Consider the following 21,970-nt stretch of genomic DNA (forward strand, 5'->3'; position numbering starts at 1 on the left):
AGGGGGAGGCCGGCGGCGCTGCTCGGCCTGGGAGCGGCTCCGTGGGCCCCGCTCCCAACACCGCGCTCGGCCTCGGCGCGCACCGGTCCCCCGGAGGACACCGGCCCTGCGCCCTCGGAACGGCCCCGGAGCCGGCCCCGCACCGCCCGAGGGGACCTGTCAGCCCCTGCCCCGTGAGCGGGCAGGATGGAGCTGGACGAGCTGCTGCTGGACGAGGAGGGCGCCTTTTCCCTCAGCGGGTTCCAGGAGTTCACGGTGAGTGCCCCCGGCCCAGCCTGGCCCCAGCAGGACCCGAGGTGATCCCCCGATATCCCCCGCCCCCGGAGAGCCCTGTGTGGCCGCACGGCCGGGCCCCGGCCGGGCTCGTGGCCTTGTTGGGCTCGGTGTAACCATGAGCTGAGTTGGGGTGGAGAGAGAACCCGGCACGGGGAGTGCTCTGGGCGTTTCTCACATTCCGCTGTCTGCCTTCAGTTCCTGCCCAGGCACCAACAGCTGAGCGAGAGAGTGCGGAAGCGGCTCTACTATGGCTGGGACAAAGACTGCAGCCTGGATAATCTCTCCAGCCCCGTGGCAGGTGGGTTGCTGATTGTCCTCAGATGGGAATGCTGAGTCAAGGGGGTTGGAAGTAGCCCAAGGGGCCGAGACCAACAGGTCACCTGCTTCCTTCCCAGTGCCAAATCCCACCCCTGCCCAGCCTTTCCCGCTCAGTGCAGGACGGCAGGGCAGGGTGCCAGAGCCTCATGGCTCCTGTTCTCTGTTTTATTGCCCTGTCTGGCCCACTGCTGCGTTTTTGGCATCTCACTGGTGTGCAAAGTCCTTTAGGTTGCTTGTGGATTCCTAGGCAGTGAACGTTGTGAACCTGTCCCTGATGAGAGCTGTCTTGGACAATTTCTTGTACTCTGCAAAATACCATGAAATTTCTTTAGCTTTTAGTTCTGAGCACTAATGGAACAAATTCCTGTGGTGTGTTTGTCTGGATCACATCCTTTTTGGTTTTTCCTGTTGATTCAGCAGTGTTTGGGGGAGCAGATGGACATGACTGGGTTGAGGCTGAGGAGGTGGTGCAGGTGATGGTGGAGAGGAGTGGACAAGGGCAAGCAGTGGTTTACTAGAGGGCCTTCATGGTGTGTTTGTCTCAGTATTTGCATTAGCTGCTTGCTAGGGAAAAAGTCTGAAGTTGCCGGGAGACTGTGTGATCTGCCTCAGTGAGGAGGAGGATGCTGGGCAGATCCAGGCAGGATCTGCCTGGGTGCTGCTGAGAGTCATGAGTTCTGACACGAGCGGTGTGAGGGAGGCTCGGGGCTGGCATTACACCGCGCTGCGAGGTGGGACTGTTCCATGTGATGCTACTGGTGTTTAAAGTTCAAAGGACACAGTCATGGAAGAAGACTGTTGAGGGCTATTAGCTCTAAGGACTGCCTTGCACCCAGGAAATGCCTTAGCTCTAGCAGTTGGGGGGTGAGAGCAGTGCACAGAGAATGTGTCTGTGGGCTGATCTGCTTTTACAGCCTTCCTTAACCAGCCACTGCCAAAAAACAGAGCATAGGGCTATGGCATCTCTCATGGTACAACTGTACCATTGCTGTATGGCAAGTTTATGGCACTGCTCTTCAAACAAGTTAGAGACTTGTTGGGAGAGTTCAGAGGAGCAGGAGGAGCAGGAAAAGGTCCTTGGTATTGGGAATAGTTGCAGGAGGCAGTATGTCACTGACTGAAGAAAGAAGTTGAAAAGTTAATTTGTTCCTTTGGGAAAGGAGGAACAGTAACCACCTTCAGCGCGCTGTGGCTGTGAGATGGGGACAGGGCAGGGCACGCTGTTGTGAAGAATTTGATTTCATACTGGGACAGAGCCTAGAGGGACCTCCTGTCATTTCCATCACTCCGGACATTGCTGCTGGTTCTGCAGCGGCACAAGGGTGGCCAGACAGGGCAGCAGCAGTGGGAGAGGCTGGGAGCAGCCAACAGGTGCCTGAAGCTGTTTCTGCCTGGCCGTGCATTATATTGGTGGTGTGGCTTGAATGGTCTGGGAAGGTCCCTTAGAGGTGCTTCTGAGTTTGGTGGCTGCTGTTTGGGCAAATAACTCTTCTCATAGTTGCTGGAGAGACATGGAAAGGAGGGGTGTGGAGAGAAGAGGTTATGTGGTGATGCTTCCCCTGGGAGCTGAAAATGCAAGGCTGCTGAGATGAGCTCTGCTCTTGACTCGGTGGGACAAGGGCTCAGCAGCAAAATGGAGCTGGAGTTTCCTGTCTAAAGCACTTCTTGTCAAGCACCAGACTGTAGTGCTGCTTGGGATGCTCCCAGCTGGTTCTATCGTGTAGGGAAGTGAGATGGGAGCTGCTGAAGCCATCTGCCAGTATACGTCAGTCTCTGGCCTTTTGAGTGGGTGAATGCTGAGGCACATCTTGAGCACAGGAGAAGCAGGCTGAGATGAGCTGCAGTTACACTGTATCGCTGCTTTCATATTCTGTTGGTGCCTTTGGGCTCCTGCTCACATGGATATGTTGTACATCATCATGTCAGGAGCCCTAGGGTTGTGGTGTGGGGGAAACTGGATCAATGCTGGTGAGATCTGGAGGGGGAGGATGCTGCTGGTTGGAGAGGAGCAAAGGACTGGGAAACGTAGTGTGACCTCAGGTGCAAAAAAGCCTCCAGAAGGGCTGCCTGAGGTTCTGCAGGGTGAGTGGGAGGGTGTTAGACTCTCTGCAGCTGACTGCTGGTGACTCCCCGTGACACAGACCTGCTGATCTGGCACTGCCGCAGGGCCTTGGTCACTCACATCCTCTTCCTGCTGTGGTCTGCCTGTCCTGCATATTTGTTTGTTCCTCACTTGTCCCTGACCTCTGATAAGGCCTGTCCTGCCTTCATAGTTTAATTTAAACCTGAGGAGCTGAGCAAAGGCCAAGAATTGATGGGCTTGGAGGGAGAAGGGGAAGGGTGGGGGTGGACTGTGCCACATGGGGCTAACCCTTTTGCTGCTTTTCTGTCCTAGATATTGCTGTGGAGTTGCTGCAGAAAGTGGCTCCCAGTCCTATCCGCAGACTCCAGAAGAAGTATGTGTCTCATGTGTCTCGGTAAGAAGCAAAACCTGTTCCTTCATGTCCTGTGTCAGAACTTGGAGCTCTGGTCTTACCTGTGATTCACTTCTGTCCCTGGGCCAGCACTGGCTTTGTGCTTAGGCCTGATTAGTATCAAAAAGGAGCTGGGAGCAGGTGTCAAGGACAGCAGGCACACTGACTTCCTGACACAGCCAGGCCTGCTTCAGGTTTGTCCTGCTCTCTGGGGTGCAGGAGTGCTCTTGTTACTGTGAGTCTGTACTGGCTGGACCTGAAGCTCACTGCGTAACCAGGTTTGAACCCAGGGTCTGCCCTTGCAGCTGAGCCCTCATAGCATGCCTGGCTGCAAGCAGGGCTGCTCAGTTTGGAGCTGACTGTGCCTGGGAACAGAAGCCAGGGCTTTCTGCTCTCCACTTGGCATTTCCTGCACTTTCTCTTGCTGCAGCTCAAGACACCCAGCACAGAGCTCACGAGGCTGTGACCTATCTAGTGATTTACTAAACCTCCCGCTGCCTACATGGGGAGGGAGCAGCCAAGTTGTGCCATGGTGGCTGGCATGTCTGCAGCACATGGATAACCTTTGTGTTGGTTCTTGCCTGTGCCACAGGGAAGCTTGCATCTCTCCCTGCTCCATGATGTTGGCACTGGTTTACATTGAAAGACTCCGACACCGGAACCCCGAATACCTTCAGCAAATCTCATCTTCTGACCTCTTCCTGATCTCCATGGTGAGTGGTGGGCTGGGGGATAACTGGGTTGGAGGGAAGCCTGGAGGAGTGCAGTGGAGGCTGAGATCCTGTCCTTTGTGCTGCTTTTAGATGGTTGCTAGTAAGTACCTGTATGATGAGGGTGAGGAGGAGGAGGTGTTTAACGACGAGTGGGGAGCAGCAGGGAAGGTGGACGTCCAGACCATGAACACACTGGAGATGAACTTCCTGAGCGCTATTGTAAGTGGAGCCATCACTGCTGCTGACTTTCACAGAGCAGGGGAAAAGAGGCATTGAGGGGAGTCTGGATGTCTGTTTTTCCCCCCACATGCTCCCATGAAGGAACAGAGAAAGATGTGTCCGGGTGCTGGGTGGCCTGTCCTGACTGCACTGACCTTTCACTGCTGTCTCCACAGGACTGGAGTCTCTACACAGACCCTCGGGAGCTGTTTGAAGTGCTGAGCTGGCTGGAAGGACGGTAGGTGTCTGGGGTGGGGGCGACCCCTTCATCCATGTTGCAGCCTCTGCTTGGAGGTAGCCCTGCTGCAGTGAAATAAGAGGTTGGGACACTTGTGAGCCTTTGCTAGGCTCTGCAGCTTCCTTCTACAGACCTTGAACAGGGTCTCCTCCAAGCCTGCCTGGGCTGAAGCTGCCTTGATGGGGAAGGTCGATGCCACATCCACTATTCCCTTTTTTTTTTCCTTGCAGCGTGGCAGAAAAACAGGGTATGTGGCGTGGCTGGTTCACCTACACAGATCTATGTGTCCTCATGGAACAGTCCATGTGGCAGCATGTGCTGGGCCAGTTCTACCAGCAAGTGGTGAAGGTAAGGACATGGGAGAGCAGCTACTTGCAAGAACATGGGACCCAGCAGGCTGTGGATTTGGAGGGGGACCCTCTTTTCCCCTGGGAACAGCAGCTGTTAAAAAGGGAAGCTGTCAGAAGATGCTGATTTGCAGCTGCACTGCCTGAGGCACTGCAGCCTGGTGCTGGGTAGTGTGCCCTGTACTGGACTATGGCCCCACAAGTCATGGTGCAAAGGCATGGTGGTGGCATGGAGGGAACTGGATGCTGGCTGGGATTTTGAATAGGAACTGTTAGCTTTTAGCTGGAACGTTTTGGTTTGTGGTACTTAGGCCCTGCTTTGGGCAGGCTGTGTGCCACCCGCTGTTAGCAGCATGGCTGCCTGCTCCCTGGCACCCAGCCCTAGAGCTGGTGATGCCTTTTACCATCATAGCTGCTGGACTGATCGTGGCCATGCAGGTCATGGCTGGCTGGGAGGTCCTGCTGGAGGGTCTGGGCTAACGGTTGGCTTCTCCACAGCTGGCCTGCCTCCTGGGCGTGGTGTACCTGACGGGCTTTGCTGCCGTTTTTGCCTCCGTCACCGTGGTGCACCGGTCCACGTGCATGAGGAGTGTCAGTCCTGCAGCCCCCCAGCCTGCTCTGTTCCCCGAGGAGAGGAGGTACCAGCTGAATGCCCAGCCAGCCCCAGGCCCTGGCCAGCCCCAGCCCAAGCTGCCTGATGTCTCCTCAGCCAGCAGCACCCATTGCCTGGGGGAGAACGAGACAACTGAGGAGCCACGTCGTGGGAGTGTCACAGCAACTGCGCTCTACCTGTGGAGCAGTGTGATGACGGCTCTGTCCTACCCAAAGGCACCTGATCTAGCCCAACATAGGAGGCTCCCACAAAGTCCTTTCCGGAAAGTACCCACTGCCTGTGAGAGATCCAACCGTACCACCCCTGCTGCAGCCCCAGGCCAGCCTGGCCCCTTCGGACTTGCCGTGCTCCCGGCTCCTCCGGCGCTCCACTGCCATGCCTGCTCAGCCGATGCAGGCCCCACGTGGGATGCAGCCCCCAACCATGAGGACTGGCTGGACCCCCTGGGGCTGAAGCAGTGCTTCTTACACACTGCTATGGATCTCAGTAGAATCAAGAACTTCATTTTTCCCAGCTAGGAGTACAGGGCAGCAACTCCTTTCCCCTTCCTTTGTAGTGTGGCACAACTCACTTCCTTGCACTTCTGGAAACCCTAATCCCTGGGACTGCATGGGGCTGGAGGCCCCTGCATTACTTCCAAACCAGCATTTGTGTCCCCCCACCCAGGGCAGGGGTATCCTTCACTTTGGGGGCTGCTGGGACAGACTGGGGCAGAGCTGGGTGCTGGGGTGGGAACCTACTAGCTGAAGGATAGAAATGGATTGCCTTTAGGCTGGGATGCCAGTGCAAAGGGGGTGTTGTACCTTTTCCTATAGTGAGTGGGTGGCCCGTGGTGGTGTTGGACAGAGGTGGCATGTGGGATGTAGGATGCTGGGGATGTATGTGCAGGGTGGAGAGGCTGAGGCAGTGATCCCAGTCAGAGAGAAGGTTGAAGGAGGGGGGAGCGACTAGTTATAGCAGTAAAATTACACTTAGGGGCTGTTAAGCCACTTCTTGAGAGGTGCAAGGGTGACACCAAGGAGGGACCCCAATATGGCTGTGCCCCCGGGAAAGGTTGTGCCCCTCTGGGCTTGGTGGGGTGAGGTGTGGTTAGGGCTGAGCTTCCTTATCCTGCCTGTGTTGGGTGTTTTGAATCTGGGGTGCTCTGTGACCCCATCCGAGACCCCAGCTGTTCGTGTCTGTGAGCAAACAGTGCCTGACTGCTCTCAGAGCGGGGAGAAGGCACCTTGTCTTGCTGACCAGTCGAGCTCATCATGCCCCTTCTTTTTACTGTGGATTTTACACCTGTTTTTCACTCTTTTGTAGATGCAAATCTCTTCCAATAAAAGTAATTCTTGCTGTGTGCCTGCCTTGTCCTGCTGAGCTGCTCTGTGCTGGCAGCATGTCTGCCCCAGAGCAGAGCCCCATCCATGCAGCTATGCCTGCTCCCTCAGCTGCTGTATGAGGCAGATCCTGAGTGCTGCTGGTGAGCTCAGGAGCACTGTGGAGCCTGTCCTGCAGGGCTCAAGAGGAACCAGGCTCTCTGGTGACAGGAGGAATATCGCTTCTGGTGCCTGTGGAAGGCAGGAGAGAGGAGGTTCCGCATCCTTGGGAATGCGGGGAATGCACAGTCTCCAAAGTCTTACTTATTAATGAGTGAGCCCTGCACAGCAAGGGCTCAGCCAGGTCACTGGCACATCCACCTCTGCCCCATGACAAAAACATGAGCATCCCCTGCCTGTGCGCCCTTGGGATCCTTCCTAACCAAGCAGGTAGCTCTTGTCTCTGACATCCTTGTCCAGTGGTAGGATTCAGCAGAATGAGTAATGTGACAGATCCCCATCAGAGACCAGGCTGGACCAGGAGGGCAGGGGCTGCTGTGCTGAGGAGGAACAGGTATGGGCAGGGCATACTGGGACTGGAGGATGCTGCTCATGGAGATGCCCCAAGCACATGGAGGAAGAGGTGTCTGTGCTGTGGCCCACCCAGCCCCTGCCCTGTGTATCACAAGAGGCCAGGATGGGATCCGGGCTGTGGCCAGTTGGCACTGCAGTAGTGTCTGGTGTCCTGGTTGTGGTTGGCTGTCATTTGGCCCTTGTGGTGACAACCCAGGGTGACACTTGCATTCCTGGCCACAAGGGCAGGTTACTCACCAACTCAAGTTAATGGCTAACCCTGGGGCAGCTCCTGCAGAAGGTGGAAGTTCAGCAGTGGAGAGCTCGTGAGGAGCCCTGAGGGGGGTGGGATCCCACCCACCCTCTTTGAAACGCAAACTGGGAGCAGCGTGGCAAGGCAACAGCATGAATGGGGGCCACGGTAGAGTGCCTGGAGCTGGGAGCCCCATGCTCACATCCTGCTCCTCTCCAAAGATGTGCTCCTGGATACTGACCTGTTGCTTAGCCCTTCAGGTGAGGGGGGACCATGGTGAGGAGCCAGAGAGATGGGATGATGAGGAGAGGGCTGGGATCCTCTCAAGTGGCAGGGCAGGGACTGCATCCTGTCAGAAAAAGGGTGTGTGGGACTCTGGCCAGTGGGTGCTGGGAGGGAAGTGGGCGGTGGTGAGTGCTGCCTAGGTGGTGTTAGTGGGCATCCACCCACTCAGGACGCCTGGGCATGGGGAGCTGCAGCTTTGGGTACTGCAGGGGAATTGTGACTGCTCCATCTCTTCCCTGCACAGCACCTGGCCGTGCAGGCCTCCTTGCTCTGCATCTTCCACCTCCTCCTGCTGCCTACCCTGCCCAAGGAGCTGCTTCATGGCCAGGCCACCAGCGAGCTGCTGGCATGCAGCCTCTTTGCCTGTGGCATCTCCACGGTGCTGCAGACCACCCTGGGGAGCCGGTGAGCAAGGGGAATGAAGGGGGTGCAGCTGTCACCAGGAGGTGGGTGATGCCATGGCAGGGCATGTCTCTGCTCTCTCCTAGGCTGTGGGAAGACAGGCTTTGCTGGAGGTGGAAAGGGGCACAAGGAAACTGTCTTGCCCTGTATCTCTGCACAGCTGTCCCGTCCCTCTCACGCATCCCTCTAGAAAAACCACTGTCCTTTCCTTCTAGCTCCTCCCTGCTTTGATCCAGCATCATACACAGCTCCTCCAGACCATCCAGTGCCTGCACTGCACACACAAGGGCTGGGTATAGGATTTGGCAAAGCCTCTGACCTCTGCACACATCCCATGTGCTGGCACTTGGGATGTACTAGGACATACTAGGACTGGATTATGTGATGACCTCCTGCCACTTTGAAGTTTCTAGCCGGTTCCCTTCCCACTCCTGCTCCTCTGGCAGCCTAGGCTTTTGGAGCAGCCTTCTCCCCTCCTTCCTCCCTAATGTGCCTTTGCTGTCCCTTTCTTCAGGTTGCCGCTGGTTCAAATCCCGTCCTTTGAGTACCTGGTCCCTGCCATGGTGCTGAGCTCCCACCTGTCCCCCAGTGCCAGCACAGACAAAAATGGTGAGCACAGCCCTGGAGCCTGTGTCCCTTGGGGCCCAGGCCATGCTGGTGCCAGGGGAATGGCAATGATGGGGTGCCTGGTACATGGGGTAGAGATGAGGGATAGCAAGGGATCCTGCCTGCTGGCCCCTCTGGTGATGGTACACAGCACCCTACTCACCCCTGAGTGCACCTGCAATGCATCTGGTCACCTCCCCAGTGTCAGGGCTTGTGGGGATGGGGATACTGGCACATTGCTCCTTCTCTAGCCAGGAGCTTCCGTGCTGTGTGCTCTTGGACACGGCTCCAGGAGCCCAGCATCCATGTACATCACATCCCTGCAAAATTCCCTTCCAGGAACAGCCGTGGCCAGCACATGCCCTGCACCACATTGCACTGTCACAGGGAGCCGGGCTGCCTCGTTGCAAGAGGTGGGTGCTCCCTTGCTGAGATGGGGGTCCCTGTCCTGCTCTATCAGCTTCCCAGTTTTCATCCATACACCTGCACCACTGGTCTCTTTTTCCGTCCCTCTGAGGGATTCCTATGAGTAGAGGGGACACAAGGGGATGCACAAAGGCAATGGGGATCCTGATGCATGTGCATGTATATGTTTCTCTGGGCTTGGGGTGAGCAGAACATGTGGAACAAGTGATGCTACTGGGGCAGTGGGAGTGTGGCCAAGGGAAAGTATTGGACTGCTCTTCATGTATCCTGCCTCACTGGCCCCATCCTTTCCTCTTGCAGGTCTCTGGAGCAGTGCTGGTCTCTGGGCTGATTCAGTTGGTACTGGGAGTGTCTGGCATGTGCGGGTGGGCAGCTCGGCACTGTGGGCCCATGGTCCTGGCTCCCAGCCTCTCCATCATCGGGCTGTCTGCATACAAGGAAGCTGCTTTCTTCTGCTCCACTAACTGGGGTGTAGCGCTGCTGTATGTGAGCCTGGGGACCATACTGGTGTGCGGCTCCTGGGGCTTTCCTTCACCACTGGGACAGGGATGGGGCACCCCTGTGGTGCACAGCACATATTTGAGGCCCCACCACTGTGATGCTGTGTGGTGACCTATGCTCCCTTTCCTAGGCTCATGTTCCTTGCTGTCACCTTCTCCCAGCACCTGCGGTCCTGCCGCCTGCCTTTCTGCACCTGGAGCCACACTTGGGAGGGCTCCACAGAGCCATCAGTTCCCACCCTGCGCACGTTCTCGGTACTGTGTCTGTGACCAGGCTTCTCTCCAAGCCTTGCTCTTTGGTGTGGGGTTAGGTGAAACCTGGAGCAGAGGCAGGGGTGAGAAGTTCTGGTGCAGCTCTGGGGAAGCGCTGGGAACCTAGGGTGTTGGGGCAGCAGAGCCTGGGATGCTCCCTGCAGGGGTAAGGGGAGATGTGGCATGGCTCCATGGAAGAGATGATAGGACAAGGACCTGCTGTCTGGGGCACAGCAGACAGTGCACTGGCCAAGGCAGGCAGGGGAGGAGGGTCCTGAGGGTCCCCTTTTGCCTTGCAGGTACTGCTCCCTTTTGCTGCTGTCTGCATTGTCTGTGCCATCCTCAGTTGCTTCCACATACCCTGGGAATCACTGGACCTGGCCATGGCACAGCTGTCCTGGGCCAACAGCACCTTCCATGCCCCTTGGGTCCGCATCCCCTATGCAGGTGGGGGGCAGGAGGGCTGAGTGCAGCCATTCATCTTTGGCTGGGGCCTCTATCATCCATCCCTCTTCCCTCTGCTGCAGGTGAGTGGGGGTGGCCGCTGCTCACCCCCCGGGCGCTGGCAGTGGGCATTGCCATGGCCATCGGCTGCAGCATGAACTCAGTGGGCTGCTACGTGCTGTGTGGGAGGCTGCTGCGAGCCTCCCGGCTGCCCACTCACGCCTGCAACCGGGGCCTTTGCATGGAAGGGTTGGGCAGCCTCCTGGCAGGACTGCTGGGCACCCCGGGGGGCACGGCCTCCAGCATTGCCAACACTTGCGCCGCTGGCCTCACTCAGGTATGCCAGGGTAGGGGGAAAAAGGTTGGCAAGAGACAGGGAGGCAATGGAGCAGGTGCGGGGGACCTGTAATGCCCAGGCTGTCACTGGGAAAGGCAGGTGCGCATGGCAGAATGGGGACGGAGACAGAGTAGGGGGTGGTGCTACCCATCCTCACTTCCATTCTTCTTTCTGCCAGGCTGGCTCTCGCCTCTCGGTGCAAGTAAGCGCGCTGGCATGCGTGGTACTGGGCATGTCCCCGAAGCTGGCAGGGCTCCTCACCCGCATCCCGCTGGCAGTTCACGGTGGGTACCCTGCCCTGCCCTGCCCCTCATTGCGGCACCTGCAGCCTGCCTGGCGCTGCCTGACTCCCACCCCTCGCAGGAGGGGTGCTCTGTATCACCTACGCCGTGGCTGTGGGCACGGGGATCTCCTACTTCCAGTACGCAGACATCGACTCAGGGAGGAACATCTTCATTGTCGGCTTTGCCATGTTCATGGCACTGCTGGTGCCGCGGTGGTTCAGTGCAGCTCTGACTCACCTGGCCACAGGTAGAAGGGACATTCTCCAGGCAAGGCAAAGCTTTGGGTCCCATGGCATGGTGACCACACATCTCTGGTGTCCTGGGAGGCTGGGTCAGCTCATGGTATCAGGCAGCTCCCTCTTTAATCCCTGGGTCTGCCATGGCTGCTCCAGCCCCTTTCCCCCAGCTGAGCTGGGACCTCTGGACTGATTCTGGCACTGTCCCTGCAGGCTGGGTGCCACTGGACCTCCTCTTCCTCTCCTTGCTCATGGTGCCTGTCTTCTTAACTGGCTTCTTGTCATTTTTTCTGGAGAACACGGTCTCAGGTGAGGGGCTGTTCTAGGTACTCTGCATAGTTCCTGCTCTGAGGGCTGGATCTATCATTTCCCATACCACCAGCTCTGCCTCCAGGCAGTCCTGCTAGGGTCCTGAGGCTGGTGTGGGCTGGGAGCATGCACCTGGAGGACGGGGCTCCCATCTCACTGCCTACCTCCCAGGAACCCTGGAGGAACGAGGGCTGCTCTCTGATCTGGCACCTAGGAAAGCTGGGGCAGGTGATCGTCACCCCCGTGGAGAGAGGGGAGAAGTCAGCCAAGCATACGGGCTCCCCACTGGGCTGAGGAGGCTGCTGCCATCCTCCTGCAAAGCCTTTCCCTGCTGCTTCCTCTGCCCAAGAATTGAGGAAGAGGAGGAGGGCAGCTGTGCCACTGAGCAGGGGACTGCTGCTCCAGGGGAAGGGACACACCTGCTCCCCAAACCCAGCTCTGGGGAGCTGCAGCCAGCAATGAGGGCAAGCCAGACAGAGGTGCCCGCATGGCACGCTGTGGCCTGACTCTGTGGTGTGGGGATGTCTTGTGTGAAACAAGGGCTGTGTCCCCAAGGCAGCTTGTGAGCCACTTTGCTTCTCATTTCTGAAGCCCATGTGGACTGGAGGGATCTGAGATTCCACCCTCCCAGCACAAACCTGATTTCCCTGCTTGGGAGCAAGATATAAAAACCTTCAGCCAACTTCACCCTTTCCAGGGGTTTCCTTTCCAGACAGGATTTGCCTGGGGAATCCCCTGCTGCCCTGAGGACTGTGACTGGAGGGCATGGCCACCTGGTGACTCTGCTGCTGAGGATGTGGGTGCCTCTAAAACCCGCCATCACCCTGTGGACATGACTAGGGGAGGGCTCAGTGCTTTGGCCAGCCCCAAAGGACTGGCGTAACCCTAACCCTAGGCGTGCTCACCTGCCGGCACTGTCCTGAGGAAGGGCTGGCTCTCCACCTCCTCCCTGTTGTGTCCCAGTTGTGCCCATGGCTCCTTGATGGCAATAGCACCAGGTGCATAGTAATGCTCTGGCACTCCAGGATGCCCCAGGCTGGGGGTGCAACTCAGCTCAGAATCAAAACTCAACTCAGCTCAAAACAATTAAGGCCCTTTCACCTACAGTAGGATGGTGCCAGCAGTGCTTACCACATAACTGCCCCCTAGGTATTGCTCTTGTGACTAAACCACCTAACAGCGGATTTCCCTGCAGAAGAAAACATGTCCTTTGACCTAAGGGGATAAGCTGAGCGCCTGGGTTGTTTCCCACTGCCATCTGCAGCAGAGTCTGCACCAGCCCTGCTCATTGCTCCAGCGTTTACAGCAGATCAGAGTCCACAGAAAGGACTCTGTTGCCTCCCCTCCATGTCACCTCCACCAGTCTGAACTGCCCTGGGTGCAAATTCGAAGGGAGGATGGACTTTTGCTGGGAGGAAGCTAGAGCTGGTCCATGGGTGTGATGTGCTTGGGCTGGATCACAGGTCCAAGTTGTGGCTGCCCCCTCCACCTAGTCCCAAGGAGGCCCTCAACACCCAGAAACACCCAAAGGTGGATGCAAGGTGGAAGAGATGTGGTGGCACTGTGTGTGCAGGTCCCCAGCTGTGAGGCCTCTTTCCCCAGCTCTCTCTGGTCCCCACAGCTGGGTCCTGTGCACCCGTGGGCACGGGGTGTAATGCACAGCTCATCTTCATCCATCCAGCACCCCAACCTGGCCCTACGTTCCAGCTGTGCACTAGTTGGACTAGTCCAACTAGTCCTGCACACCAAATCCTCCTGCACTCTAACCTGGCCATGCAACCCAGTCTGTCCTGTGCCCCAAAGTCCCTACCTTCTCCGCTGTTCCCTGGCACCTCTTCAGGATGAAAACCCTCTGAGATGACCATCTGCCCTCGGCCCTGCTCTGAGGTGCAGCTGCAGCCTGCATGCTAGGGAGAGGGGTGAGTGGAAGGGTGTGTGAATAGAGCGTAAATGGGGGGCTCAGGGGCAGCATGTGGGTGTACAGGAGGCATTTTGTGGGAGCCGGAGGGATGGCCTCAATGCACGGAGTGCACATTGGGGATTGCAGTCAGTGTGGGTGCTGGGGTTTCCAAGGTCAGTGCCTGGGGTAAGGATGGGGCTGTGCTCAGTGTGGAGAGGACTGAAGTTGTGTGGTGTGCCAAGCTGGCACAGCCCTGCTCTGTGGTGTCTTGTGAGCCCAGTCCCCACACATGTGGGACAGAGGCACAGCTATGGCTGTGGCGCAGCAGCCCAGTTCCCGCACAGCCGGGGAGAACAGCGGTGCAGGTGCCTGCCCTGTGCCGTGCCTGCGCCGGCACCCTGGGGCTGAGCAATAAACCCGGGGCCAAGGGACATGAGGAATCCCTCGCTACCGCTGCCTCTCCGGCTGTACCGTGCCCTGTCCCCAGCTGGGCACTTGTGCCAGGACATTTCATAACAGGCGCAAGCGCAAAACAAAGTCGTAAGGCATTTCGGTCCCCACCAGCCGTAGCACCTCCTGCGGCAATTGGGAATGTTGTAGAGGGACGCGCCAGCTCGGTTCGCTGTCCTTAGCAGCAGCGGAGAAGGAGCAGGAGCAGTGACTCCCCACGCTCTGAGGAAGATCGTGGCTCATCCAGCTGCACCTCCCGGCGTGCCCCGGCCCCGCTGGTCGCGGAAGAGAGCAGCATGCCGGGAGCCGTAGTCTGCCCTCGCCTCTCGCCCGCGGCCCGGCGCCGATCGCGGCTGCAAGCTCTCGCCTCGGCAGTCTGTGTCCGCCTCCCCCTCCTGCCTTCGGGTAATGCCGCGGCTTCGCACAGCCCCAGGCTTGCGGGCACCCCACGGGTGCTGGGTCCCTGAACGTTTTGGGAGGCATGGAGTCCGTCCTAGGGAGGAGCGGGAAGCAGCAGTGGGCTGCCGGCACTCTGCCGGTGTCACTGCCGGCAGGGACGGCGCGGGCTCGCGTGGTGCGCGGGGACGGGATGCCCCAGCAGGAGGAGGGCTGCAGCGTCCTGCTGCCTGCGGAGCAGCTTAAATGTTAATTTGTGCATAGAGGTCTTGTCATGTTGCCGTCGGCAAGCACGAGGTAACCCGGGCGGCAGCAGTTACACTGCCGTGCATCTGCTGGTGCATCTGGGATGCTTATTGTGAACGGTGGTGGGAACTGCCCTGCACTGAGCTCCCCAAAACGGCCACCCCAGCTCTGCTGCATGCATGTGCAGGGATGTGAGTCACCAGAGCTGGCTGAGCATCCTCACCTCTGCGCTGTGGGGCGGGGCTGCATCGTGAAGGGGTCAGCAAGAACCAAGGTCTTCCTGGGTGGAGGCTGAGGCAGAGGCCTGATTGCTCTCTTGCAGATGGAGGTCTCCGAGGAGCTGGAGAGCAGTCTCCTGACCCAGCCCTGGGCTTCTGTTCACTTTGGCGAGTCTGCTTTTCTTGTCAAAGTGTGCTTCAGGGATACTGGCTATATCCTGCTGATCTCTGACCTCAGTAGTGTCTGGTACGAGAGTGCAGACACCAAGGCTGTGGGACAGAGGTCCAAGGTGAGTGCCTGAAAAGTCCAGGGACCTTCTTTTCTCCTTGCAGCAGCTGACATCCCAGCATAAACTGCTTGGGGACACAATGACTGTTGGATCTGACAAGGCTTGGGTGCAAACACCAAGCCCAGGAAGTCCCTGGGCAGCTTTGCCCAAGCACTGTCATCCCAGTTGGCCAAACACTCTCCTCCTGTGAGAGTGGGCCAAGCTATTTAGCATGCCAAAGGCAACTAGGTGTTCACTGAGTCTGTGTGCAGAGGATGGCACACTCACTTGTGAGTTGGATGGGCAGCTGGTTTCCCCAGTAACAGTGTACTAAGGAGGAGCTTGAAACAGGGTTGCCAACCATCCGGTGACAGAGAGATTATGCTTACATTCATAGCTAGGACAGTCTCTCATGGGGTATCCTGTCAGCCCAGCCCCCAGAAACACATGGAGCCATGCCTCAGCTCCTCATTCTAGTCCATGTGTCCAGGCCCCCACATGCCACTGAAGTGGCATGTCTCTGTGTCACATAATGGCTGTGCTGAATGGCTGGTGCCAGGAAGAGTTGGCATATGGTGGCAGCCATCCCCCAGCTCTGGCAGTTTGTCCTGCTGTCGGCTCTTGGCCAGCCTGTGACACTTGTGGCATGCAGATGTGCTAGTGGAAACCACTGCACTCTGCCCATCCTGGGCTGGCAGGACAGGGGAGCCTTCCCAGCTTGGCTGGCCTGGGAGAACCAGTGGGGAATGTCCTGTGATGAGGCTGAAGCTCAGGCCCAGGAATGGCTTTTTGCAGTGAGACATGGACTAGTTTGGCTCTTTCTGTGCTGTTTTCTCCCCGATGCTGAGCTCTCCGGGGTGTTGCTGTGCCCCCTAACCTTGCCTTTCCTTAGGAGCTGAACAAGCGGCTGACGGTCAATGTGTCCTCCTTCCTGAACCACTTGTGCAACCTGATGTGCCCCTTGCTGGCAGGGCAGCCAGCACCTGCCACCACCTTCTCCTGCAACCGCTCTGCCAGTGGCCTCATCCTGCATGTAAAGAGTGAGCTGTCAGGACTGCCCTTCTACTGGGACTTCCACTGCTGCCCTGCTCCCTTGGAAATGGTGAGTAAAGCTGTGGAGAGTTTGGGGAGGGAGTGGCCAAAGTTAGGGATTGTCTTCTAATGCTTAGAAGCTTTTGTATGATCTTGAGCCATGCTGGTGACTGTAGGTTACTGACTCTGCCTGGTGCCCCTCCCAAGGTTTACTGTCCCTGTTTCTTCCCATTGAGACCTTGACACCTTGGTTTTGCCTTGCGGTGAGGCAGGGATGGCCCAGCACATGCTGCTGTCAGGGCAGGAGGGAGATGCCCTCATGAGAGACCACCTGGAGTTCTGCATTCAGGTCTGGGGTCCTCAGCACAAGAAAGACATGGATCTGTTAGAACAGATCCAGAGGAGAGCCACAAAGATGATGGGTGGACTGCAGCACCTCTTCTACAAAGACAGGCTGGGAGAGATGAGATTGTTCAGCATGGAGAAGTGAAGGCTCCAGGGACACCTCATTGCAGCCTTCCAGTACTTGAGGAGGATTTATAAAAAAGCGAGAGAGCACCTTTTACGTGGGCAAATAGTGATACAGTTTTTTAACTAAAAGAGGACACATTTAGATTAGCTGCTAGGAAGAAATTCTTCACTATGAGGGTGATGAGGCACTGGAACAGGTTACCCAGAGACATTGTGGATGCTCCATCATGCAGTGGGTGAGCAATTGGCTTATGGGTCGAGCACAGACGGTAATAGTGAATGGGGTAACATCAGACTGGTGACCTGTCACTAGTGGTGTTCCACAGGGCTCCATCTCGGGCCCTGTGCTCTTCAACATCTTTATAAATGACTTGGATGTAGGACTGGAAGGGATACTGAGCAAGTTTGCAGATGACACAAAACTGGGAGGAGCTGTTGACTCCCTCGAAAGCAGGGAGGTCCTGCAGAGAGAGCTCAACAAATTAAAGTGCTGGGCAATCACCAACCATATGAAGTTCAACAAGGAAAAGTGCCAGATTCTGCACCTTGGATGGTGCAACCTGGGGAATGAGATGCTGGAAGACAGTGCTGTGGAAAGTGACCTGGGGATCCTGGTCGATGGCAAGTTGAATATGAGTCAGCAGTGTCCTGGCAGCCAGGAGGGCCAACTGCATTCTGGGGGCATCAGGCAAAGCATCACCAGCCAGTCAAGGGAGGGGATTGTCCTGCTTTGCTCTGCGCTGGTGCGGCCTCACCTTGAATATCGTGTGCAGTTTTGGGCACCACAATATAAGAAAGATATAAAGCTATTGGAGAGTGTGCAGAGGAGGACAACGAAGATGGTGAAGGGCGTTGAGGGGAAGCCGTATGAGGAGCAGCTGAGGGCACTTGGTCTGTTCAGCCTGGAGAAGAAGAGTCTGAGGGGAGACCTCATTGCAGTTACAACTTCCTTGTGAGAGGAAGAGGGGGGGCAGGCACTAATCTCTTCTCTCTGGTGACCAGTGGCAGAACCTAAGGGAATGGCCTGAAGTTGTGTCACAGGAGCTTTAGGTTGGATATTAGAAAAAGGTTCTTCACCCAGACGGTGGTTGGGTGCTGGAACAGGCTCCCCAGGGAAGTGATCACAGCACCAAGCCTGACAGAGTTCAAGAAGCATTTGGATGATATTCTCAAGCACATGGTGTGACTCCTGGGGATGGTCCTGTGCAGGGCTAAGTACTGGAATCCGTGATCCTCATGGGTCCCGTACAACAGCATTTTCTGTGATTCTGTGATCCCCCGGGGCCCTTCGTCCCTGCGCGCACAAGAGGGCGCCCGGCGCCCGCGAACCGGTCCGGCGGGAGCCTCCGGCGGAGCCCCGTCCCCGGGCCGGCCCTGCGGCTCCGCTGCCGGCGGGAGGCAGAGCCCTACAGTCCCGGCACTCCGCTCCCGGAGGGTCGCGCTGCGGAGCACGGTTCCTCTCCCCACAAACCGCTGTGCTTGGGCATCACCGGTGGAGAGCCGGGCTCCCCGGCTGCTGCGGGACCTGTCCTCACCGTCAAGGTCGGACTGGGGAGCAAATAATCGGGGTCTCGGCTTGGCTTGCCTCAGGGGTTTAATGTCCCTCCCCGAGCAAGGCTCTCGGAGGCTGAGCTGAGGAGATGCAAAGCTTATGCTCTCAGCTGCTCCTGTCCTTTAGCTTGGACACACACTGGAGGTCTGCAAGGCACCACAGAGGTGGGAAGCGGTTGGAGTCCTGAGCATGGTTGGTGTGGATGCTGCAATGAAACCTGCCCCAGCCAGGGGCTTGAGGTGGGAACAGAGGCCACCTGTCTTGCCCTGTCCCATCCCTGCTGTGGATGGTGCACTCTGAATGCATGGGTGGGTGATGGCTGCCACTTCTGTGGCTTCTGCCTGAGTGGGTGAGCAGAGCGTGGAGGTCACTTGTCACAGGAGCAATGCTGGCTTTGCTGTCCTCTCACCTGTGGGCTCAGCCTAGCCACAGAGACAAGGGGTATGATGGGTTGGGGAGATCTCAAATACCCTGCCAGAGACTGAAGAAGGTGATTTGAGGGAGGCTGCTTCATGTGCCTGCTGGGCCAAAGTGGCCAAGCCTGGCTCTGGGGCAGTGGACATGCCCAGGACCCTGCATGGGGCTTGTGTGGGTGTAAGCTCGGGGTGGCACTAGTGGGCTGTGATGGGGAGCTGCAACCTCCATGAGTCCTCACAAGTCTTCTGCTTGTGATCTTACCTCCTTGGGAGAGTCTCTCCTGTTCCTCAAGCTGCAGTTTGATACCTTGGTATGTCTTTATGGTTTTTTGCCCAGCTGTGCCTGTTTCCTGCATAAGAACGTGCCATGAGGTATGCAGAACCTTGGAGAGGGTCTGGGTGGCACATAGGGACTCTCTGCCTCCTGCTGCACCTCAAATGGTGGATGGAGCATTGCCTATCCCTGCACACTATTCCCACTGGGCTCTCCCACCTAAGCTCTCCCCTGCTACGGCCCACAGCTGTGAAAGGATGGAACTCGGATAGAGGGATGAGTTCCACAGCATCTGGCCTACCTTCTTCCAGCTCACATCTTTTGACCACTTCCCACTGTATTTGGGTGAGATGTGGGGTATTTTGGGGAGCCCTGTGTGACCTGGGCTTCAGCTCTTGCTAGGACCTTGCTGGCTGTCCTGCTTTTACCACTCTGTGTGCCTCCCTGGACCTGGACCTTTCCTAGAGTGTCCCTCCTCCATCACAGGTGTCCCGTCACCTCGTGCGGCCCTTGATTCGGATGAACCTGGCACTGCAGCACCAGGTGCAAGAGCTGATCTCCCTGGTGCTCCAGAAGGATGCTGAGATTGAAGATTACAGGGAGAGCGGGGCCACTCTCAGCAGAGGTGAGGAGGAATACCTGGGGCAGGGAGCGACTTTCCTCCTTAGCACAGGACTGATGTGCTCTGCTCCCTCTGGCGATTACTCAGCCAGGCTTGTGTTTCCTGTTGAGCTGAGCCAGCAGCATGATGGTAGCCAGAAGGCTAGGGAAAAGCCCCTGGGGAGAGCTGGGGGAGGAACAGCCCTTGACCGATAGCTGGAGGAGTTGGGGAGTTACCAAGGGGTTCTCCACTACTCCGAGAGCACCTGGCTGGTCCCCAGGAGCTGGCGGGAATGCTAGCAAGGGCTGGTCCTGTAGAGGTGTCAGGCTCCCTTCCCGAGCACAGTAGCTCACTGACTGCTTGGAGAGCAAGCAGGGGCTCCTGGCTCTCTCATACATGGAAAGTGTAGCCATGCTCATCGGTCCCCCTCCAGTGCCCAGCCCACTTTGCCATCAGGCAGAACAGGCAGGCAGTAGCCCTCTTAGGGTAGGATGTGGGTCAGGACCTGCCGGGGGGAGCCACCTTAGAGGGCAGTTTGTCCTCCACCCGTGGAGGTTGGCTGGATGCTCGTTTTTGGGTTGTCCCTTGCTAGTGCCGTGCTTTGTCCTGCCGCCACAGGTGATACCTGCCCTTCTGTGGAAACCTTGCCCCCTCAGACCTGGGGACTGATGGGGGTCAGCCCTGGCTTGTATATCATGTCCAGGAAGGTGATGTGGTCTCATGACAGGTGCCCCACCACAGGAGCCTGGATCTGCCCCGCAGGTGCACTCTAGATGCATCAGCTGGCTGCACTCCCCTCTCTCCTGCTGCGTGCCAGTTCTGCAGGACTCGGAGCAGCCAGGACAGCCTGTCTTGGCTCTAGGGATGGAAGCTCGTGAGCAGGTGACCCCTCTTGTCCCTTACTTGGTGCAGGGCAGGAGGCTGGGGTAAGCTTTCCACCGTAGCTGCTGAGGGAATCTGGCCAGGTGCTTCTCCAGACCACATAATTTTTCCCCCCCGTCACATGGGGAAAAACTAGTGTTTTCAACAAGGTGCAGAGCAGAATATAACAGGGGTATGTCCCTGTCCTGCAAGAGGAGGACACAGGCTGGCTCACTCCTTCAGAAAAGCAGCTGGACAAGCAGTGCCCTGTCCCGTAGACTCAGGCAGCTCTTTCCAACTGTAAGATCTGGGAATAGTGCTGAGCATGTGCTGCCACTGCTCTTCAGTGTAGGAGGGTGCTGGGACAAGGGCTCTTGGCTCTGCTACCTGGCTGCTGTGTGCATCAGCAGTCTCAACCTTGTTTCTCCCACTTCCTTGTGGTCCTTGCACCTTCTGTTAACTGGGTGATGTGTTCCTAGCCCAAGGGGCCTGCTTGGCTCTCCTGCTGGCTCTGATGAGTGTGCTAGAGCTTTTTCCCTGCAGCTTCCTCACCCCACAGGCAGGGGAAGGGGAAGCTGGGGCAGGAGGATTGCCAAGACCTGCCCAGGCTGATCCCTCTCTCACTTGCAGACCGACTGCGTACAGAGCCCTTCCAGGAGGAGACATTTCAGCAGAACTTCATGACTGAGGTAAGAAGTGGTGCAAGTCCCCCATCCTTTGGCACAGGGGTGGTCAGGAGCTGGCATCAGCAGCCCCAGTGTGAGGTGGCCAGGCTGGATGGGAGCACTGATGGGACTGACTGGACTTATCTGAAGAGGAGTCAAGCCCTCTGGCTCTCCTATGGCCCTCTCTGTGTCCTTGCACCTCATCTGCAGGGTGAGCAGAGCTGGGGACATGCCTGGCATGGCTGGATGAGCACTGCCTGGCTGCCCAGAGGTGCCAGCCAGGCTGGCTGCTCCACAGGAGTATGCTATTGCTGGGCCATCCTCACCTGCCTCCCACTCTTGCTGTGGACTTGAAACACTGATGCTGATGGCAGGCAGGTATTAGGTGAATGAGGAGAAGCCATCTGGTCCTTTTGGTTCACCTCTTGCTTTTAGAGGTGACTTTGTAGTGGCGAATTATGGGGACAAGTGCTTTTCACCATGTTATCCGTGCTGTGTCCACCACTGTCCCCTTGGCACGCTTGGCTCTAAAATCAGACGTGCTTTGGAGAAACTGGGACTGGAAGAAGAGAGTCTTTCCTCTGATCCTTTTTCATGGCTGGAAATCATCACAGAAGCACTAAAATGATTCAAACTAATGTGTCAAGGTCAGAAATGATTGATGCTCATTGATGCAGAAAGACTCAGGGTGCTTCTGAGTGTTCCTGTGCTCACTGTAAAGGCACAGGAGTAGGGAGCAGTGGTGCCTCCTGGGGTCCAGGGAGTCAACCAGGGTGTCAGTGGTATCACACAGACTTTGTGAGGATATTGCTTTATGAGACAAGCTGATGCTCTTGTGCAGCCAGGAATAAATGATCTGCAGAGTTTCTAAAAACTAGAGATGATCCCTTTTTTATATGCGAGGCATTGCATCCAGTGCAGGCAACTTTTGTTTCCCCCTGCTTATGAAGGATAGAGATGAATTTACTGCTGGACTGCAACTTGGATGTTGCCTAGGCACCGATGATCATGACCAGATTACATTCACCCTGGGCAAAGAAAGAACATTCCTACACAGTAATTTATATCCTTCATGCTTTTGAAAGGGCTAATTTCCCAAAGCAGGGGGAAAATTATGAGTGAAATCAGCTCAGAGGAAACATTTAGATAGAAAAATGTGAATGAAAATGGTGAGCTCTTTCAGAAGAGTCTCAGAAGCCACAAAAAGCCACAA

At 56.9% G+C, this 21,970-nt stretch overlaps 3 protein-coding genes across 3 annotated transcripts in view; all 3 read left to right on the forward strand.

The window, feature by feature from the left end:
* Nucleotides 1-186: 186 nt before the first annotated feature.
* CNPPD1 (cyclin Pas1/PHO80 domain containing 1) lies at nucleotides 187-6,542 on the forward strand. The gene is made up of 8 exons (XM_017825310.1): nucleotides 187-255; nucleotides 472-574; nucleotides 2,990-3,071; nucleotides 3,661-3,781; nucleotides 3,872-4,000; nucleotides 4,177-4,238; nucleotides 4,469-4,586; nucleotides 5,084-6,542. The coding sequence occupies exons 1-8, from the start codon at nucleotides 187-189 to the stop codon at nucleotides 5,714-5,716; spliced, it is 1,317 nt and encodes a 438-aa protein (XP_017680799.1). The 3' UTR covers nucleotides 5,717-6,542.
* Nucleotides 6,543-7,380: 838 nt separating this feature from the next.
* On the forward strand, nucleotides 7,381-12,102 carry SLC23A3 (solute carrier family 23 member 3). The gene is made up of 12 exons (XM_017825285.1): nucleotides 7,381-7,585; nucleotides 7,855-8,015; nucleotides 8,527-8,621; nucleotides 8,958-9,031; nucleotides 9,345-9,526; nucleotides 9,676-9,799; nucleotides 10,096-10,243; nucleotides 10,324-10,577; nucleotides 10,756-10,861; nucleotides 10,941-11,108; nucleotides 11,311-11,406; nucleotides 11,578-12,102. The coding sequence occupies exons 1-12, from the start codon at nucleotides 7,478-7,480 to the stop codon at nucleotides 11,910-11,912; spliced, it is 1,851 nt and encodes a 616-aa protein (XP_017680774.1). The 5' UTR covers nucleotides 7,381-7,477; the 3' UTR covers nucleotides 11,913-12,102.
* Nucleotides 12,103-13,869: 1,767 nt separating this feature from the next.
* Nucleotides 13,870-21,970, forward strand: part of NHEJ1 (non-homologous end joining factor 1) — a 44,207-nt gene continuing 36,106 nt past the window's right edge. The window contains exons 1-5 of the mRNA XM_017825396.1: nucleotides 13,870-14,161; nucleotides 14,721-14,906; nucleotides 15,778-15,987; nucleotides 19,117-19,255; nucleotides 20,723-20,781. Of these exons, the coding sequence (XP_017680885.1) occupies nucleotides 14,721-14,906; nucleotides 15,778-15,987; nucleotides 19,117-19,255; nucleotides 20,723-20,781 (594 nt within the window). The 5' untranslated portion in view covers nucleotides 13,870-14,161. The remainder of the gene's footprint in view (nucleotides 14,162-14,720; nucleotides 14,907-15,777; nucleotides 15,988-19,116; nucleotides 19,256-20,722; nucleotides 20,782-21,970) is intronic.

The sequence above is a fragment of the Lepidothrix coronata genome, unplaced genomic scaffold (assembly GCF_001604755.1).
Source record: "Lepidothrix coronata isolate B3197 unplaced genomic scaffold, Lepidothrix_coronata-1.0 Scaffold118, whole genome shotgun sequence".
Classification (NCBI taxonomy): Eukaryota; Metazoa; Chordata; class Aves; order Passeriformes; family Pipridae; genus Lepidothrix; species Lepidothrix coronata.

Bases quoted from the DNA above. Each gene is read 5' to 3' on its own strand.
- CNPPD1 (XM_017825310.1), top strand. From the start codon at position 187: ATGGAGCTGGACGAGCTGCTGCTGGACGAGGAGGGCGCCTTTTCCCTC. The intron at 3,782-3,871 runs GTGAGTGGTGGG...TGCTGCTTTTAG, and splicing joins ACCTCTTCCTGATCTCCATG to ATGGTTGCTAGTAAGTACCT. The intron at 4,001-4,176 runs GTAAGTGGAGCC...CTGTCTCCACAG, and splicing joins TGAACTTCCTGAGCGCTATT to GACTGGAGTCTCTACACAGA.
- SLC23A3 (XM_017825285.1), top strand. From the start codon at position 7,478: ATGAATGGGGGCCACGGTAGAGTGCCTGGAGCTGGGAGCCCCATGCTC. The intron at 9,032-9,344 runs GTGGGTGCTCCC...TTCCTCTTGCAG, and splicing joins GGGCTGCCTCGTTGCAAGAG to GTCTCTGGAGCAGTGCTGGT. The intron at 11,109-11,310 runs GTAGAAGGGACA...CTGTCCCTGCAG, and splicing joins TCTGACTCACCTGGCCACAG to GCTGGGTGCCACTGGACCTC.